The following is a 21,191-nucleotide window of genomic DNA, read 5'->3' as shown; positions in this document are numbered from 1 at the left end:
GAATGGTTACTGAGATATTCAGTTGTTTACAAAATATTACACAATACTTAATGTGCTTATTATGACTTACAAAATCCGGTTTAAGACCTGGAATTTAATAAGCATTACAACTGCAAAGATTTGTCTGTGCTGAACAGTTCTTAATTTACATTTCTTTAGTAATCTTTATGGATCCAGAGATATGAACATTTCTTTGAAATGTGCGGCCATGACTTCATGTTTTATCAAAAGGCTCATGATGTAGCCATTGGGAGTTAAGAGCACAAAACTTTCAAAGCTCCACTGGAGTGATTGAATAACCTGCAGAAAGACAATGAGAGACCATATTGACCAGCTAAAAAGAACTATCAGGACGAGTGTCAGACATAGAGACCCACTAGTCCTGCAAGGGCCCAAATATATCAGTTTCAGTGAGACACTGCCATACAACCTGCTGCAATGTTATTCCTACATTTTGTAGCCCATCAGAGGAAGACAGTTGCATTATACCGCTTGTTTCCAGCCATGCTTCTTCAGAACTGTGTAGAACTTTCAAGACAGATACCTGTTTCCAAGCACCCGTGAAAGAAACCCATCATGTGCAGATTTTGGTTGCAACAAGATTTTCCTGTCATCCTAGTTTTAGAGACTCCTGAGGATGTTTTTTTTTCTTTTTCAGAAATGGTTCCAACCCTGGTGTGTAGGGTGACTTCCAAGGGCCAGATGTCTTCCCTACTGGTGAATATCCAAGTCTCTCCTCTATTTGACTACAGAATATTTCCCCAAAGAACACAATGCTGCATGGCATGGGATCTATCCTCGGGCAGCCATGCCATAAACAAAGGAAACAATTCCTTGAGCCAAAAGAAACATAAAATTCCTTCCCCTAGAATCCTCTGAGTCAGACCTGGATGAGGAATACCTGGCATTTTCCATGCAAATCTCCCCAACTTTAGGTTATGACACTAGCAATGAAAATACCACTTCATCAGACTCTCTTCCAATGAGTATCCCCTTCAGGGATGCATTCAATTATATAAGGAAGCACTTCAAGTGGATGAAACAGGTCAAAAGAGCTGTCTGAGTCATATATAAAGTACCTAAGCCTTCTGGGAATTGAAGAGCCTGTACCCCTCCCATATATCAGGCATTTGAAGATGCTTATGAGAATGCAGCATTAGAAGGAGGCTCCAAACTCATTCAAATTTAAGAAACCAGAGAGATTTTCCAAGATGGGAGACTCTTATTACAAAAAAAAAAAAAAAAAAAAAAAAAAAAAAAACAAGTCACCAATCCAGTAGTAGCTCTTGAGGAATTTTTAAGGGGATATAAAGTGGCTCTAGTTATCATTACCCTCCCTAACGATAAAGAAAGCAGGACAGTCGACCATTTTGGAAAGAAATATTGCACGTCTTCTCTACCTGCCATTAGATCAACAAATTGCTAAACACACATCCATGAGCCAACTTAAACCCCTCCCCCATTCCACCTTGCACTGACTCATCCAACTACCTCTACTATTACTTCATCCCTCCCAAAACAATCCCTCTCCTACCAAAATCTAATTTTATCTCTAATATCTATTGCACTATACTATCCAATCTCAAATATGCTATCACCCTCTCCATGCATAATATTTTCCTAATCTACTAATGGCTAATAGCTATATATTTTGAAACGTTAAACCTGCAATTGAGTTTATAACAAAAATATTCACTTTATGTAAATGCTGAAATTTCTGTATTGAATTATGTCTTTCATTTTTGTAACATTGTGACAAGCCAATTGCAAATATCATGGAGCTTATCTGTAAATGTTTAATTAGCCGTATGAACTATGTCTTTTTGTAACATGTGAAATGTAACTTGCAATTATTGTGGAGCTTTTCTCCCCGGGCTCTTCTTGGCCCAGTGGACTTCCCTGGTCATCACACTTAAATAAATAAATAAAATATATGATTGAATACCAAGGAAATATCCTCAAGCAGGTGGTGACTATGACAAGTAAAATCCCTGATGGGGTCATAACAGACAGACTATCTAGACTACCCCAGATGACTCTAAGTAGGGTACGTATTGCCACTAAATGTGGTTATGATGTAATTATTCTTAGCAGCAGGTGAGCAGCAACAGAGATGGTCATGTGTAGGAATGCTCAGCTTAGAATCCAGTTTCTCCCAAATTATGGTAATGGCTGATCTTGGACTACCTTCTTAGACAGAGGTTTATTGTTTGCATCTCTACTTCCCAGGAAATGCTTCATAAACTGGAGGACTACGGGACACAGAGTCAATCAAGCAGCTGTTTCACTCTCTAAGTCAGAGATACAATAGAAAATGCCCGAAAAAGCAATACCCTTTTGGTAGAAAGCAATCTTAGGAAGACCATTGCAGATGGAGGAAGGGCTTTAAAAAAGAAGTCAACATGGAGATGTAGTAGAGGCAGGAGCAAAGTGCAAATCTGACTGGCAGTATAGCTCACAGAATTAAGGCTTGGAGCTGTTAGTTTGCTTCATCCTGAAATCCTGGATTTGATTCCTGTAATGTCCACTTGTAAACTTAATACAGAACAAGTGTCTTAACATGTCTGTCAGTTAGCAAAGAGGATTTAAAGCTATGAGTTGCAAATGACCTTTATCCTGTAGTCTAGGATTTGATTCCCTGAGCTGAATTTGAGAAATATCTTCATGAGTCAGTGCTCAACTTTGGTTAGCAAATTCTAATAAATAAATAGACCAAAGGGTGTTCCCAGGATGCTCCTGAAAAGGAATGCTTGTGTCCAGTGAGTTACCTGGTTAACAACACGACTTCTCTTACAACCTAGGATGGGACTGGACAGCACTACTCTATCCCAATTTTCTCTCCCTGACCTCCCTGCTCCTTTCACATATCTTGGGATGGAGAATACCCTTCTTCAAAACCAACTGCTGCTGACTGTGGACAGATGTGTAAGGGAGATTGTTTCTGCAGGTTACAAGATGAAAGTTCATAGCCTTTTCTCTTTTTTAGGAATGCAACTCATCCCACCAGACCATATAAATTTAACAAAGCCAATGTAAGCTCAATGTCTACAGTGCAAGGTCATAGAAATAATACCTTTAGAGGAACAAAGCAAGGTTTTTGGTTCCAGCCTGCTCCTAATCCTAAAAAATGATGACTCATGGAGCACAATCCTGGACATGTACAGACTGAAGACGTTCTGAGAGATAATCAAGTTAAAGTTACTCACTTTTCAGGTGCTTCTTTTACTGCATATATCAAACACATAGCTGATCATCCAGGGTCCCTATAATCACATTCCTACCCAGCAGGATTACAGATAGTTTCAATGATTCATAGCAAGACAGGATCACTCTCAGTTCTGTTCCTCCTTTTTACATGGCAGGTAGGCTGCTTACCAGATGACTAACACCTGTGTTTGCTCAGCTCAGGACAGAGAGATTTAAACCCAGAGGAATCCATAGCAACAAATATCTGGACAACTGATCTAGGTCACAGCTGGGGAGGAGATAAAAATGGCACTTCAATACTCCAGCAATGATTAGACCAGTCTAGCAGTATCAATGAACTGATAAAAAAAGAGTCTGACACTGGGCACTTCAGAGGTGTTCCTTGGGGACCATACAGGACACAAGTTTACACAGTCTATTCCTAATAAGGGACAAAATTTATGATGGTATCTTTAGCAGGATGCCATACGAGGAAGCTATGGAAGCCTATGGGAAAAGCACCGACACCCAGAGAACATAATATTACCACTGATTTCCTCTATGAAGTGTGAACTGACCTAGTGATATTAAGCTGCTGGAAGGAATCCAGTCTTCCAGAAAGATCTGTCGGCTCGAGAGGGACAGATATGACCAGAGATTAGGGGAACTAGAGCATGTTTCACTTGATAACTGAAGGAATTTGAGGGAAATTTGATAATGGTGCACAGAATCATGTCAGGGAAATATGAAGAGGTCATCCTTAACAAGAAGAGGAGATGGGGAAGAAGGGGTACAGGCAGCAAGTTATAGGAACTAACTACTTCCTTGATCTCAGAAAGTACTCCTCGTGTAGAGAGCTATAGACCTATGAAATTGAACTGCCAGAATAAGTGATAGACATGTTATCCACAGAAGCACACTAGTGGACGTGGGTCAGGTAGAGGAAGGGTAAGGCAGAGATGAAGGGGAGCTAGAATGTTAAATATATTAAAGACTTCTTATCACCTTCTGCTATCATGCACATGTAAAATACTACAACATTTGTTCCACGAGATGCTCAGCAACCCAGACATGCCTTTTGAAAGTATGCAGACACTAGTAATAGATCATAGCTAATCCAGATCTAGTATGGATGGCTAATATTGCCCTCCTTAAAGTGCAAGGAGTATCTGACTGCTCCATGATGAAGAAATATATCCTTATAACTAACATGATGACCTGATTTCTGGCTTTGCAAGCATTCAGATCAGTTTGTTAGTGTGGCACATTAAGTGCACTGCAGACAGCATCATGATTATGTGCTACATATGCAAGCAGGGTGCACTCATTCATACCTGTTGAGTAGTCTAGCAGTGATAGCTTGGGGTATAGCAAGTGCCAGCTAGGCCTTCCCCCATGTTCACTTACATCCCATTGAACCTAAATTCTGTGGTGAACAAATTGAGCACACCCTTTTTCAGTTTACATGAGTGGAAGCTGGACAGAATTTTTTTTAAATCCTAAGGGAGGAGTAGGGAATGCCAGAAACAAATCTGTTTACTGCACAGGAGAGTAACCATTTGAAGAAATTCTGTTCCACGGTCTCATGCAAGGGGAGGTCTGGGCAGCAAAAACTGTCTACATTTCCTGGAAAAGACGGCCTTCCATTTATTTCTGTCTTTCCAAAGTTCTTACAAAAGGGAAGAAAATACATTATTTTTGTTAAATATGTAAGACCTGTAGACAAATGTATGTTTTCAGGGCAGACCAGTTAGCTATGTCTGATTAAGTGAAATGTTCTGATTCATACAGAAGAAAATGGAGGCTGTTGGAATCAAACTCAGGACTACAACAAAGTCTGGGTCTAACAATATATATATATATATATATATATATATATATATATATATATATATATATATATATATATATGTATATACACACACACATACCCTTAACCTCTGCCAAACTAGAAAAGAAAAGGAAAACCTCATTGCGGTTGCCTCTGTAAGGCTGAGACAGCCATAGTTCCCTTAGGTAGTTCAGATAAGCAAGAAAAGATAAGTACAATGTCTGTACCTCCTTAAACAGCAAAACAGGTCACTTGTGCACCCCAACTTAAAGTGCCCATCATCACAGTCTCTTTTCTGTAGTTTATTTGCATATTTTTCTGTTAGGCAATCAAACAATTAGAAAGATCCCTGAGATTCCTACCTGAGAAGATCTATGTCTTGCCTTCGGTTATATAAAGTCCAGAGGTTCTGGATCTCTTGCATCTACACAAGTCTAACAGTCCCACAAATGCCAGAACCAGAGATCTAAATCTGTACCAGGAGATTAATAAATCAAGGGGGAGAGAGAGGTTCATTACTTAGCATATCTCCGACCTCTTGAATCAATCCCTGTTGCAGGTAAAGCAGTAAAGTCTTTCGACTTTTCCCAGTTAGGGGTCGCCACAGCGGAACTTCCGTCTGCTAATGATCGGCAGTGGATTTTTATGGTACCGAGTTGCCAGCCCGAAGCCCAACCTTCAAAGTAGGCATGCCCATTCACGCAGGCATCTACCTGCATGTCTTTAATGTCACTCGACCATGGGGAGAACATGCAGACTCCACACAGAAGCCGCTCTAGCCGAGAATCGAACAGGAGAACCTCTTGCTGTGAGGCGACAGCGCTAACTGCTGTACCATCGTGGCAGTGTGATACACTATTTATCCTCAACCAGGACCTGGATGTTTGAATAAGTACTCATAAATTTATCCTGGACTTGAATCACGTAGCGCTCCTTGGGGGTACAGTGTAAAGGTAGGTATCGGCAAGGCGTAATGGTCACAAGACTCAGTTGCTTTGAACATTCCTATGATTCCTATGAAAGTGCATATTTTAACGTGTTTTATATATTAATGTGTTAAGATGCTATAAATGACGTGTGTGGCAAACTGCTGGAAAACTACAGATGCATTGCTTTGGTGTGGGCATAGCTGAGCAAGAAAAATCATATCACTAGCCTTGAAAAAATATTATAGCAGAGGGCAAGAAAGTAGGGTTGCCACCTTTTCAAATGGCCATAGTGGGACATTTTCAGGACACACATCAGATTTTACAGGCCGACACAAACCCAAGGTCAGTACAAAGGCTAGAACTTTCCTTTTTTGCCTAAAAATAAGCTTATTCTTGTAGCAGTTTAGTTGCTTATCCTGTTTCTTGTAACATGTAGGTATTTTAGATACAGAAATAACTATTTTATGCAACTATTACATTATATATGGGACATAATTATGTCCTACAATCTCAGGACATTTGCCATTTTTAATATTTTTGGTCAGGACACAACCGCCCAAAGAGGGACTGTCCCTCTCAAAGTGGGACAGGTGGTAACCCTACAAGAAAGAGGCACACTTATTTCTCAGAATAAAAGGACTTCATTAACTAGAGCCCACATACCAGTTTTAAGAAATGTTTTGGCTTAGATCACCTATTTAATTATGCAGGCGCTCTTAAATATGTAACTCCATGAAAGAAATCAGTAAATCTGGAATAAGCAAGGGTAAAGTTAAATCTGAGGGCAAAATTCATAACACTATGGCTGCATCAGAGCAGCTGAAAAGCACGGGTTTAGGTGGTGGTGAATTTTGACATACTTTCGCATCAGGATGTTATTTTATTATTTATGTGAGGTATTAATCACTTTCATATGCTGGTAAAATGTAAATTGTATAAAATACTGAGGAAAATGCAGGCAAAAAAATTAATGGCAGAAAAATCTAGGTGGGAGATTGTCTTGAGCACTCTGATGGTAGCTTCAGTAACAATACTAATGTTGTGGCCTGAAGGATACTCTTGTTTAAGTAGATGGTTGGATGTTAAGATTTTTTTTTCAGGCTGAGAGTTTTGATGAACTCCAATAAAACATAATCTGTCAGCGTAGTTAATATGAGTCTGTGATGCTTCTACTTATTAGATGTTTGGAATTCTGGATGTCATTCTAAAGGAACTCCTTAAAGTACTGTATTCCTTCTGCACAGAATGCACGCTAAATTATAGAAAGGAATCTTCTCAAAGCAACATGCAAAATGTTATACCTGATTGATCTTCACCACCCATTTTCCATTACATGTTTTTCATTCCTTGTATAAGCAAATGCTTGTATGCAGGATGCCAAGAACGATCTTACTGCAAAAAGTAATTTTATGCAGTAGTGACATATTGGATGAAATTCTCATTAATTGCAGCAGTTTATTTTAATGTGAGAGCTTAAGAATTCACAAGGCCACATTAGCATGAAATATTTCCTTTTTCCACTAGTTTTGTGCAACAGCAACTTCAGTGATGTAGAAGGTTATGTGGAATCGCCTGAATACTCTGGATCGCTGTTTTATGGAGGGCTGGACTGCACTTATACAATCAGTGTTTATACTGGATATGGGATCGAACTTCAGGTAAGATTGCTTACGCCATCTTCTTACTATAATTGGAAACCTACGTCTCCACTACTTACAGCTTTTAACATGATGATGTGACAGTAACCATGTCAGTCGTATTGCAAAGCACAGAAATGGAATTGTATATGTGGGCAGGAGTTCTTCCAAATGAGTTATTTCTCACAGAATACATACATGCCACTTTTAACATTACAGAAACAAAACCGAGAATTAAGTTGCTGAAGTCCTAAAATAGACAGCAGTTCACAACACTTATGTCCTGGGTTTAGACAGAGCACTGATAGACTGATGAGAAGCGATAAAGTTTATTTCTTAGTGAGAAATGTGTCTTTTTATTTTTTTGCTGCTCACTGGAATTGATTAGTTGTGTAGCAAATGCTACAATGTGTATTACACTTCCAGTAAGACATTCATCACATAGTCCTGATTTTATTCTTCTGTTTTGATTTTCTGTAAATTGAACTATCTCTGGACTTGTCAACATTCACTCTCCAAACACATTAAGGTCAGGACTGCTCTCCCAAGGTCATTAACAAGGTAGATCAATTGTGGAGACTGCAGTAACATAAAGGGATTGCTGCGTCTCCTTGAGGTGGTGGTAGATCAGGTGGATTTAAAAGATCCCATGGCACCTAGTTAAAAGATTAGGAGAAGTTCCCCAATGGCCTGGCCAAATTTTCCATAAGAATACAAATACTGCGTCTCCCCTGAAGGGAGGCCTAGTGGGACTAACCTGGTCAATAAAGGATTAATAAATAAAATAAAAACTAAAACTCTCCTATTGACTTGGTTCCAGGCATGATGCTCATATGTGTGATGCACTAGAGTAGCCAAGATCGAAACATTTGATTTACTTAAGCATGCATTCCCCTTCACTGTTGCAGGGGTATGAGTATGCAGTGCTGTCAGCTTGCATTGGAGATTATGGGAGGTGCTGGGAGGAAATTATGTTTATTGTCATAGAAGGTCTTTTTATGCCCTTATTCCACAAGGTATTTCTTACATCTCTACTGAGGGATCTAACACCAATTCCTTCTGCCACCATCAACACAACCATGGTAAGGCAGCAGATCTCTGGTAAGCCAAATAATGTCTTTTGCCTGGTCATTACTGTCATACACTGATAACTTGTCTGTATTCCAAGTAATCATTTACTGCCTTTTACCTTGGCTTGTGACCTATGACCTACATTGACATATATTTTTTTTTTTTGAAGGGTCTCTAGCCCAATATTATCCTGACCCATTATACTTTTTTAAGCTTTTTTTTCTGTGTGTTCCTCTGCCCCTGCTGATCTCAGGCCTCTTAAGTTTTCTGCCTGTTATCATTCATTATGATATAGCCCCATCAACCACTTGACTTCTTGTGAGAGGAGGTAACAGTCTGGGTTGCTCAGAGTCATACTGTATGCAAATGGAGGCTGAGAGAGGATCAAGCCCTGGACAACAGGAAGTAGTTTATTAACAGAGCATAAACTTAATCCTTTGAACTAACTGCCAGACATACAGAGAGTGACATTTACATTTTCAGATTAACATTACTACTTAATGGTAAGAAGAAATAACATGATATACACAGTCTTAACTCACTGTAAATATACCTTAGCACACAGAGGATATTATTGTATGCAAACAAATCTGACAGCTTTTCCAGCGACATCCTCCTGTGACAATATTATTTAATCTGTTCTATACTTTTAAGTTGCAATGACTCTGTATATCCTGTATATATTTAAACGTGAAACCTTTTCTGTGTAGTTTTACATGCTTGTTGCTATGCTTACTATTCACCAAAATGTTCTATTTCATCTGAAACATGTATGTATTCTGTGGCTGAGCCTGGAAATAGTCCAGAACTCTTCCCCGGTCAATAAATAACTAAAACATAAGCGCGTGCACACACACACACACACACACACACACACACACACACACACACACACACACACACACACACACATAGAACAGGGTGCAAATCCTGTTTCAAAGAACATTTTCTTTTTTATTGCTATCCTTCATTAGAATAACATTATGTCACATGCATGCTTGAGTTCTGCAGTTATTCTGGGCTGTATTCCACAAACAAGAGAATTTTTATAGGTTCATAGGTTCATACTAGGCTATCTGCCCTAGGGCATTTATAAGCCTAGCCAGAGTATGTTTGGCTTTCGCCACCCATTTTAAATAAATTTTGCTATGCCCTTTTTCGAGGTTAGTATACTGTGCCTCTGTCTAACAGTGACACAGAAGTGATACCCGGGGTAAACCTATGATCTCCCATCCACTCATCAAGATTCCTCTTGAAGAGAGTCAATGAGGGACTCTGCCTAACCTGGACTGGGATTTTATTCCATAGTGAAGGGAGCCCCTGGGTTATGAATCTGTCCCTCCAGCATGTCCTATTTATTTCAGTGCTGAGGTTCAAGTCTCTCGAGCGTGTAGCTCGATGGGATTTGGATTTTTTGAGGTGCAGCATGTCCCCTAATTCCGTCCCTTAATTTTGCACAATTTACTCATTCCTCCTGCTGGCATTATTAATATTCATTTTTATTAAGTAGTTACTTGCAAGAGTGTTTGCTCTCCTTACTGTGGCAAAGGTTTTTGGGGGAAGAGGATCTCTCATTGCCTCTCAGGCAGAAATCTCCACAAACTAATATATAAGAACCAGAGAATAAAGGCTTCTCTCTTAATCTGTTATGGGATGCCATGTTATTAAATTCCTCAATTCCTTTTTTCATAAGCAATCTTTGTACCTCCTCAAGTTGAACAAGATGTTGAATTAAGAAATTGCAAAATGGCGCAATGTACTCAGTTTTAGGATGGGTAAGAAAATGGAAAAATGAGGCAGTGATATTTGTAATACACCTCACTGAAGGATTATCCATACTTGCAGCCATCAAATGATTGTGTAATTTCTCCAGATTTTATTTTAATTATTTATTTATTTATTGGCTATATACCAAAGATCACCTTCGACAATTGTGCTTTGATAGACACACTATTTTGTACTGTCAAATAAAAAAAAACTAATTTCTGACCTCTATAGCTTTGTAGGAGAGAAAAACATTGAATACATTTGTAGTGATGTATGTAATCATATGGGACTGCTTCTGTTACCTGGGTTGTCTTGTTCTTTTTTTTTTCTTTTCCAATCAGGTCAAAAGTCTGAACCTTTCTAAAGATGATTCATTGACAGTGGAGGGCCTTGGAGGTGAAGAACCTGTAGTTCTGGCCAATGAGTCACTGATGGTGGAAGGTCAGGTGATCCGCAGCTTGACCAATCAGGTCTTGATCCACTTCCAGAGCTACCAGTCAACATCTCCCAGTGTGTTTAAGTTTCACTACCAAGGTAGGCAGTGCATGTGCTTAGGAAGATTGTGAATGGATTCTGATACAGAGTCTGATTTAACCTTGTGTAGGTACCTAAAACACATCTATCTTGAGACAGAAATAACAGATTATATTACATGAATTATTAGGCACATGATCAAATTTTGGAGACCAGGCTGCTTGTGCAGTTGTTTCAGTTTCATCTAAAGTTCTAGAAGCCTCATTTTTTTATGCCTTGCAAGCTATAGGTCCCCCTCTCTATGACCCAGAAAACCCAAAAGACATACTTAAACATTCTGGAGACACTCCCCATTCAACCCAACACTATATTCATGAGTGACTTTAATTACCCCACTCTAAACCCTGAATCATACATGACTCCAAACATGCAGGCACAGAGATTCTTGGACTTTGTAAACACAAATAACCTGGACTATTCTGGATTCCCACTATGGGTGCTAACCCACTTCTCCTCATCCTTGCAAACATGGCAGAACATTGCACCCACCTTACCTCTGAGTGTAATGTTTTTACTAGTCAGATGAGACCAGAAAGCGGGCTCCTTTGAAATAAAAGTAAACCTTAGTATGCTAGCTAACCCTGGAACTTTTAAGAATTTTTCTAAGGTAAACTTCCTGCTATTAACTGAGACCCTGGCAAAATTTCAAGCCCCTTCCCACATCCTGAGAACACTGCTCCCCTTTCAGAATTGTTCACAGAAACTCATCATGTTAATGGCTGCATAAAGATAGCTGTACCTACCTGAAATAAGCACAGAACAAGCTCAAAAGATATGCCACGCTGGTGGAATCCCAACACCAACAGATTGTATAACAAAAAAAGGAAATTATGGAAAAATTAGGAAGTGCAAAGCCCATCAAGGTAAAAACTCCCTCATCAATCTAAACAAGCAACTCAGGGAGCTAATTAAGTCTACCAAAGCCAAATTGGAGGTAAAAATAGCTTTCCAGGCCAAGGATAATCACAGAGCATTCCTCAGCTATGTCCACAACCTCAAAGGCAGTACACAACAATTTGCTAAACTACTTCTAAATGAAGTCATGTATACTGAGCTGGAAAATATAGCCAATCTTCTTTCAGCTTTTCCCGGTTAGGGGTCGCCACAGCATAACTCTGGTCTGCTAATGATCGGCAGTGGAGTTTTACAGTGCCAAGGTGCCAGCCGGATGCCCAATCTTCAAAGAAGGCACACTCATTCACGCATGCACCTACATGTCTTTAAATGTCACTTGACCTTGGGGAGGACATGCAGACTCCACACAGAAGGCACTCCAGCCGAGAATCGAACCGGAGAACCTTTTGCTGTGAGGCAACAACGCTAACCGCTGCACCACCGTAGCATACTGGAAAACATAGCCAATCTACTAGTCAAAAAATTTTGCTTAAATTTTAACCCACTCTTCAGCCATTCACCCCTTAGCAAGTACCCTCAACCATAACTCCTCCAACTATCCTAGGGAAGAGATCCTCAATGCACTCTGAAGGCCAAGAACACTGCCTTGATAATATCCCAAGATGCCTCCATAATAGAATGAGACATGACTTATCAAGACCACTAGAATCACTATTTCATTGTCTTTGTGCCATTCAAATGGATGACTGCAACTCTCAGCCCTCTGCACAAGGGTGGGCCATCTAAAGAGCCAGGTAACTACAGTCACATAATTCTGACTATTTTCATATGCAATTCCATGAAAAGAATTATCATGGAAATGATAAACAATAATGTAAGAAAGCTTCAGGCACTGCATCCAATCCAGTCTGGTTTTGTCAGGGGCAAGTCACGCCTACTTAACTCGGTGAACTTCTTCAAGAAGTTCACCAACACAATCGATGAGGACAAAATAGTGCATACTGACTACCTTGACCTGGCCAAAGCATTTGGCACAATACTCCACTCAAGCATTGTAGACAAACTCACAAAATTAGGTATAAACACCTGTGTCATCTGCTGGATAGCCAGCTGGCTCACAGATAGGACCCAAGACGTTAGGATGGAGGGGGGGGGGGTCTTCCTCTACAAAGAGGTCAGTCACTACTGGAGTCCCTCAAAGCTCAGTGCTGGGTCTGCTCCTTTTTGGCATCTACTTCTCTGAAGTCAAGGCTAACATCAAGGTCTCTGGCTGACTGTATTTGCAGATGACTGCAAACTAGGTGCAATCACAGAATCCCACAAAGACACAAATGACCTCCAAGATGGTCTGGCATATACTAATAATTGGTGTCAGAGTCACAGTCTAAAACTCGGTGCTAAGAAATGCATAATAGTATCTTTTGGGAAGACTGCTACCCATTGAAACTAACACAGTAATATTACACTCCTAAGATTAAACCCAGTGGTCAGGGAATTGGGAATGCATGTAAATAGTATACTGGCCTTTGAACATCATGTGTTTACAATATTCAAGAAGCCATTCAATGTTACACAACTTATAAGCACGGTTATGACATCTAAGTCCAAGGATGTAATTGTTCAACTCTACTAGGCCCTTGTCAGGCCAGTCATTGACTACAGTGCTTCCTATGGCATGTATCTGACCAGGCATATACAACTGGAGTGTCCACAAAGGTTCCTCATAAAACAAAATACAGGGCACAAAGATGTCCAATACTGACCACCTCAAAGCGTTATCCCTGTACTTGGTCTCCTACAGACTGCTGAGAGGTGATCTATGCTTGGCCTACAAAGCATCATCTGATCCCACTCTGATGGACCTGCTGAGAATTGGCAAAACAAATAGCATCAGAATTACCCAATCTAAGGACCAAAACCTCCTCTGCAACATCAATAGGGCATGTTGGAGGGACAGGTATGTGTCTGACAAACTACCCATTCTCTGGCACAGGCTTCCAATCCATGTGAAGCAATTCTTCCCTAACCCAGTTTAAATGTATCTCAGATCAGTGAATGGGAAATTGGAAATTTACCCCTGCTCTGGCACTTATATCTCTAATAGGTACAGACTGCCTGTAAATGCTTGACCACCCATACCTAAACCCACATATACCCTTTAAAATAACAATAGGGTATCAAAACTTGCCATTTACATTTTAGAGGCATGCCCCCCCCCCGAGTCATTAGCCTAGTAATCGCATATGAACCTATGAACTAGAAGAGTTATGTGCAGTTTTACAATTGTATTGCTGGCCGTGTGACATGCAGCATCTTCCCGCTAGCAGTGTTTAACTTATATTTATTTTAAAACCCAATTTATCTGTTAGCCTGTAGGGTGTTCACTATTTTGTGTTCCCTGAAGACTTTTATTAATTCATTTTCACAGTATATGTACCTGGGAGACTCTAGCCAAAGTGGGTCTATATCAAATCATCAAATTACTAATACGCGAATGCCTCTTCGTTGAACACCTATTCAGCGAATATACCAATCATCGAACTAAGTTTTCAGTGAAAAGTTTCCTAGATCAAAACAATGGTTAGCCACCATCTGGAATTTGCCCTTTTCCCTAATGTAGTCCGATCTCGGAGTTGGTATATTTAGTTAGAGGAGGTGTGAGGGGCATAGCCCCCACCTGTGTAAATGTTAAGTTTTTTTTTTTTTTTATGGTCTCTAGGGCAGACTACCATCTGTTTGCCCTAGGAAAGTTTTCACTGAAAACTTAGTTCGATGATTAGCTTGTTCACTCAATAGGTGCTCAACGAAGAGGTGTTCACGTATTAGTGATCTGATGATCTGAAATAGACCCAGCGAAAGCACAGCTTATCATTATGTCATTTTTCCTATTCTGATTCTGTGAAAGGATAAAGTGGGTCATCAGAGAGTGAATGAAAATATGCAAGATGAAGAGATACGTTTTCACTGATGTCACATTTGTGTTTTAATGAAAAAGTTAAGTATGTGAGGTTACTTTCTTTTGTGCCTTGGTGGATGGCTTACACACCATGATTGGACACTGTAAGCCTTAGCAGTGGGGAAACCAGTCTCTTTAGCATAGGGGCATGCAATGCGATTATTTTATTTAGCCCCAAATTGAGTATGACAATATTATTTTAGCCAAGCCATCTGGAAACACCTATACAGGGCAGTACCTCTTTAATGCATACAGAAATATAGCAATGAATGCATAATCTAAAATTAAAATAATGCTTCCCCGTGGACTAATGGAGCACAGACAGGATTGTTGTTGGACTTTTGGTGAGCTAGGCCTTGTAGTAGTTATCATGGTGGTTTAGAAGGGAAGGAAGTGAGGAATCTCAGAGGGAGGTTCTGAATGTGCTAGGGGCTGCTCTCCTTGTTTGGGTTGGACTATCTGAAAGGAATGAGCTGATTATATAAGGGGCAGTTGTTAAATCCCTGTTGGTCATTGAAAAAACAGCTAAGTATCCTGCAGGTACTTCTTCTTCTTCCTAGAATAGGACAGGGTATATAAAAGGGAAGTATGGAGTATCTCAAAGACAACTGTCCTCTCCTGAAGGAGAATAATGCAGCTAGAAGAAGAGGAGGAAGAAGAAAGAATGAGTAACTGATTAACACATATCCATCTCTGGGAAGAGGTATGGTGATAGCACAAAGGGAAGGCCTAAGTTACCTACAGATGGTTCTTCCTGGAGGGAGGATGGGATGACTGAAAGGGAAGTGCTGAGAATCCTAGCAGTGCATCCCCATGTTGTAGTAAGATTAGGTGACTGAGAGGGAAAAGAATGACCATCCTATAAATACCTCCCATTCATTGGGAGAGCCTGGAGACTGGAAAGAAATCACAAAGTAAGAGGGACATTTCTTCTTCCTAAGAATTAGAATAGGGAGGCTGATGGTGTTGGGCTGAGTGAGCATCTTGTAAGTGCTTATCCTTCCTTGGGAGATTATGGAAGGTGCTGGGAGAAAAGGATTAAGTAATAGAAACATTTCTGTTTCCAGATCAGAAAGATGAGGTGGCTATGAGGGAGGGCCTGCTGAACCAATAGTACGTTTTGTTCTCTCTCCACAGGCACTCATCCAATGGCTTCTATACTTGCCCTTAATCAGTCCATTTATTCCATGGGGAGGGGGCCAGGTATCTGAAGGCTAGGTGGGAGCCCTACAACCCATTTGTTTCTGCTTGGAAAACCCTATTGATCCATCTTTTTCCCAGCAGTGAGAGTGGGATAGTAAGGAGAGGACTAGTTTGCTGATCCTGCAGAATAGCCTGCCTATCCTCTGGTGAAGTACCCCCCCCCCTTCCCCCTTGGTGGCTGTCTGAGCTCTACCATGTACTGCCATCATTGGAATGTGCCTCCCACCTTGAATTCCCCTGGCTGTTTCTTATACTGTATGGCAGCTCATGCTCCATAAGCCCCACCTCCACTAGTGTAATGCTTAGTGCTCTTGCTGAATGTCCCCCATGTGATGAGCCAGAGCTCCTTCCCTTCCTCCAGGATGGGTAAACTGGCAGCAGCCATTCACTTCCTTCCTACCTCTGCTGCCAACTCCACCTCATGCTCAAGGTATTCATTAAACTTGGGTCACCTGGCCTGTAGTCCGGTCTTTATCACTTTATGCCACCAGAGTTTGCAGTATGTTGATACGAATACAGACTGTATTTTCTGAAATTGCTTTAACAATTATTGCTGCTCAATGTAAATTCCTCTGAAGAAATGCCATCTCCAGCTATATGCATTCTGATTGATAGGTGGCACTATTTATTTATTTATTTGTTTATTTATTTAATTTTGGGCAGGTGTGGTCCCCTTTTAGCCATAACCCAGTCACACTAACCGCAAAAGAAAAAAGAGATGCAAAAAGCCACAAGAGCATGGGCTCCCTTTGCTGCCTACCTTTGTTCCTATAATCCTGGACTCTCCACACAACCAGACAGATTACCTTGTTCTTGCTTTGTTTCACACTTTGTCTAACTTTTCAGCTTTTTTCTCCATCCTTTCAACCTACTCTAACTGTCCAAGATTGCATTTAAGTGATTTTGCAGGATGTCATTGAATTATCCTGGGAGTTTTGAGGCCACTAAGCTCCCAGAAGACAGAGTTCTAGATGTTCTTTGGTACATTTTAAGGCAATTTCCCCAACATTTTGATCCAATGATGTCATGAACAAAAATCATGAATAAGAAAGACATTGTCTGATTTTTTTTTCAAGGAAGAAATAATTTGTATTCTAAACCGACAAAGCAGCAGTTCCTAATAAATTGAGAGATGACAAATGCTTGTGAGGCTATATAAGTCATATCTGGGAATAGTACCTGTCTCCCTACTACCCCCCCACCCCACATCAAAAAAGATTGTTACCTTCTGTGTACACTTCTAGTGTTAGATTGGGGTTAAAGTGAAAGAACAAAAGACCAGTTATATACATCAGGTTGTTACTCTTGCCATACATATATACATTCTTCCTCACCCCACCCAAAAAACAGCCACCATATGTGTACTTCCCAGTGTTAGACTGGAACATAAGTGAAAGTACAAATGGCCATAGTAATATATTTCACTGTTTTGGCTTAAGACAAATGCACACAGCATGATCTTCCTTCTGTGCACAATTGTAATGTTTGAGGATGAGAAAAGTTAAAGAAAAAACTACCACATTATTCTTAGCCTACACACAAGCTATAATGATCTTTCCCAGCACACATTCAACCAAGGTTGGTGTTAGATTAGGTGGGACCCAGAGCAGAGCAAACCCTGTGTCAAAACTCCCTTATATGGTTGAGAGTTGTGGGCCTCATGGACACCAGAAACTCTCACGGTCCAGATGTTATGTGGTTTGTTTTATGCTTTATCTTTGAAAAATAATTAGTTGTTACCTGCCTTTCTGTTTTTTTCTACTGCTAGCTTAAAGAGTTATGTCTGTCCCCTAAACGTGTGTGCATCCACATATAAACTTAATGATATTTGTTAAACATAAACACACATACTGTTGATGGCTCTGACAAGCCAGATCTAACATAAGATGCACAAAAATACATATAAGCCCATACACACTTTGCATGCTTACCTTCAGGAAAACTGTAGGAATAGCAGTTTACCTATTACATGTCTTGAATGTGCTGGTAAGAACAAGAGTGCCTGGATAAAACCCATGAAGAAATAGAAAGAACATTCAGACTACACTCAGTAGGAGCACTAGCCAAGACCTGAACCAGAGGACCAAGCACCATGAGATGGTAATGCTAACACTGTGCCACAATCCATTGATTAGGTGCTTTCAGACACATCCTGCTCAAAGCATAAGAGATAAGGACTGATGTTTGACTGTGATGAAATGTGAAAGAAATTAGGGCAAAAATGTTATTCCTTGATAGAGTGCACCCCAATACACACATGCACATACAAACATAACTATTGCAATGATCATTTTGTGATGATTTCAGCAAATACAACACATTATGTAATACTGTTCCTGTCAAGTCAGCTCAGTTAATGTTTAACTGTGATCAAACAATACCGGGGGGGGGGGGGGTGGCACTTTATTAACTATGCACATCTCAAATGTGTGACTTTGATTTAAAAAAATGACCACAGTAAATTATCTCATCTTGCTTCCAGTAAGCACTGACTAGATCTGCAAACATATATTAATGACTGTTTAACTTGATAATGACAGTAGGATCAGCATTTCCAGCCAGAGATAACCCATGTACCCACAGGACTACATATTATAAATGGAAAAACACTGTCAAATACAGGAAATGGAGGTCTTCAAATCAGAAATTTATGCAATAGAAAACATTACAGTAGTTCAGTTGTTTAGTTGACTAAACAGATTTAGACAAAATTAGTTATAAGTTATACTTGATAGAAGATAAGGTAAGCCTGTTTTCTTTGCAAAAAGAGAACGAATTCAGGATTTATAATCATATAACGGTAATTAATGGAAGGATTGTATATTACAGATGGGAGAAATAATGTCCTTTATCTCAATCTGTAAGTATCTTTGAGTGGTCATTCCTGATGTTTTCCTGATAGAAGTTGCTGGCTCAGCAAGCATGCAGAGGCTGAAGCAGGGACACCACTGTATCACTGCATACCTTAACATCTACTATGAATGTATAAAAGCAGAGTATTCTCAAAAATGGCAATACACCAGATAATATCATGTCTATAGGTTTCCTCATTAGTACGTTGCATCTCTGTTAAATGGATGAAAATTAATAATAGGATATCTTCTCTGTTGCTTTCTTTGTGTGGCATGCCTTGACCTGGCATGATGTTTGTTTATTCATTTATTTCCCAGTTGACTCAGTCCTCTGTACCTCTGCAAATTATATTAAAATTAATATTAGGGTGTTTCTTATGGGGTCTGTCTTGGTCTGGTGCAATAGTTAAGTGAGTGAGTGAGTGAGTGAGTGAGTGAGTGAGTGAGTGAGTGAGTGAGTTGGTTGGTTGGTTGGTTGGTTGGTTGGTTGGTTGGTTGGTTGGTTGGTTAGTTAGTTAGTTAGTTAGTTAGTTAGTTAGTTAGTTAGTTAGTTAGTTAGTTAGTTAGTTAGTTAGTTAGTTAGTTAGGTTCCCAGTTGGGGACACTTACATTAATCATGTTGATGCCCCCAAAGTTACTGAGATGAGAATTTCCCATGAGAGCTTCAGCAGTAACAGCACCAGTACTTATTAATTATGTTCACCCCTCCTGGTATGATTATAGGGCAATTTCCTGTGCTTTCTCCTGCTAACCTGATGCATTTGGGCATTCTGAGACAGTGTGCCAACTGTCTAATGTACACAGACAACCCTCTCCTCTTACCTCCCAACACTCATACATGCGAGAGATGCGCTTATATCACCAAACTGGAAGCAGTGCACACTCCAACCAAGACCAGACTAGCTGGTCAAGAGGAAAAAGTCAACACCTGCAACTCACTACATAGAACACACAGATCTCCAAAACAACCAACCATCACAACCCACACATAGAAACACAAACCATACATCCACCTTCACAGAGGCTTTCAATAAAAACTTACCCAAACAACAGAGATCCCTGAGACAGAAACACACTCCACCACCACAACACAACACCAACCCCAGAACACATACCTCACCACCACAGTGTGCCCCTCAACCTAAGTCCTTAAGGCAAAACACTTTTCCCAATGTACTAATCATAGGAGACTCAGTTGTGAGGCACACTAATGTCCCGCTCACTGGGTTGAACAAGGAGAGGGTGACAGTCAGTTGTCTATCGGGTGCTAGGATCCGCCACATAACACATGCACTCAGTTCACTCCACAACAAGTACAAATATGACACAGTCATTGTCCATGTGGGTGTGAATGATCTGAGATGTACCTCCCTGGACTACATGAAAAGAGATGTGATGGAACTCTCGGATTATGTGGCTCAGGCAGGTATGACTCTAGCCCTGAGCAGTATTCTACCATCGCCCAGAATGATACCACAGTATGAGCAGAAAATGATTGACTTCAACAATTGGCTAAGTTTCTGGTGTCATTCTAAGGGGATCCAGTATCTGTATACCTGGGATGACATGCTCAACAGACCTCGATGCTTTGCCAGAGACGGCCTGCATGTGTCACCCCTAAAATTCTGGGTACTGGCTAAGGCTCTTGCCACCCCTATAGTGCCTTTTTTAGTCAGTGTTCCAAAGACCAAAATTCCACTGTAACAGCTAGAAACAAATTCAGTCTGAGGGTCATGCTGCTCAATGCTAGAAGTCTAAATCTCAAGATGCACTCGCTCGAAGCTCTCCTCAAAATGGAGAATGTCGACATCTGTGCTGTAACGGAGACCTGGTATAAAGAGGCAGAAAGCACCCCTACACGCCCAGGCTACAACTCATTCCATACCTTTCAGCCCCAGAATATGGCTGAAAGCTCCAAAGGCAGTGGAGTCTCCATATTCTTAAAGGATACGCACACCTCTGGACTGGTAGCCCAGCATAATGCATCTGAGATACTTCAGGTACAACTAACACTGGGAAATATGGTGATACAAGTCATAGCCTGCTACAGAACCCCAAACATGTCCCTAGACTTTCAATCCAAGTTCATAAGCACCCTGGAGTCTATCAAGGTCCAATCCAATATTCTCATACTAGGTGACTTCAACTATCCTTCCATCAACTGGGGAAACTATTCAAGTACCAATGTACAGGCCCAACACTTTCTGGAATTTATCAGTTCCAATGCCTTGGACCAGCTCATTCTGACCTCCACTAGAGGAAGCAACATCCTTGACCTGGATATCACCAACATGGGAGACTATTGCTCCACACCTAAAGTTAATTCCTCCCTGGTTAAATCCGACCACAAACTGATCACCATAGACACCT

General features: G+C 40.4%; 1 protein-coding gene across 1 annotated transcript in view; it reads left to right on the top strand.

The window, feature by feature from the left end:
• SEZ6L2 (seizure related 6 homolog like 2) overlaps positions 1-21,191 on the top strand; it is a 616,191-nt gene that overhangs the window by 401,613 nt on the left and 193,387 nt on the right. Inside the window, exons 4-5 of the mRNA XM_044086316.1 lie at positions 7,471-7,604; positions 10,763-10,955. Coding sequence (XP_043942251.1) covers positions 7,471-7,604; positions 10,763-10,955 — 327 coding nt within the window. The remainder of the gene's footprint in view (positions 1-7,470; positions 7,605-10,762; positions 10,956-21,191) is intronic.

Source organism: Protopterus annectens, chromosome 10.part0 (assembly GCF_019279795.1).
Source record: "Protopterus annectens isolate FY-2018-M chromosome 10.part0, PAN1.0, whole genome shotgun sequence".
In the NCBI taxonomy this organism is placed as follows: Eukaryota; Metazoa; Chordata; order Ceratodontiformes; family Protopteridae; genus Protopterus; species Protopterus annectens.
Note: the sequence above shows the minus strand (reverse complement) of the source record. Positions and strands in the feature narration are given on the sequence as shown.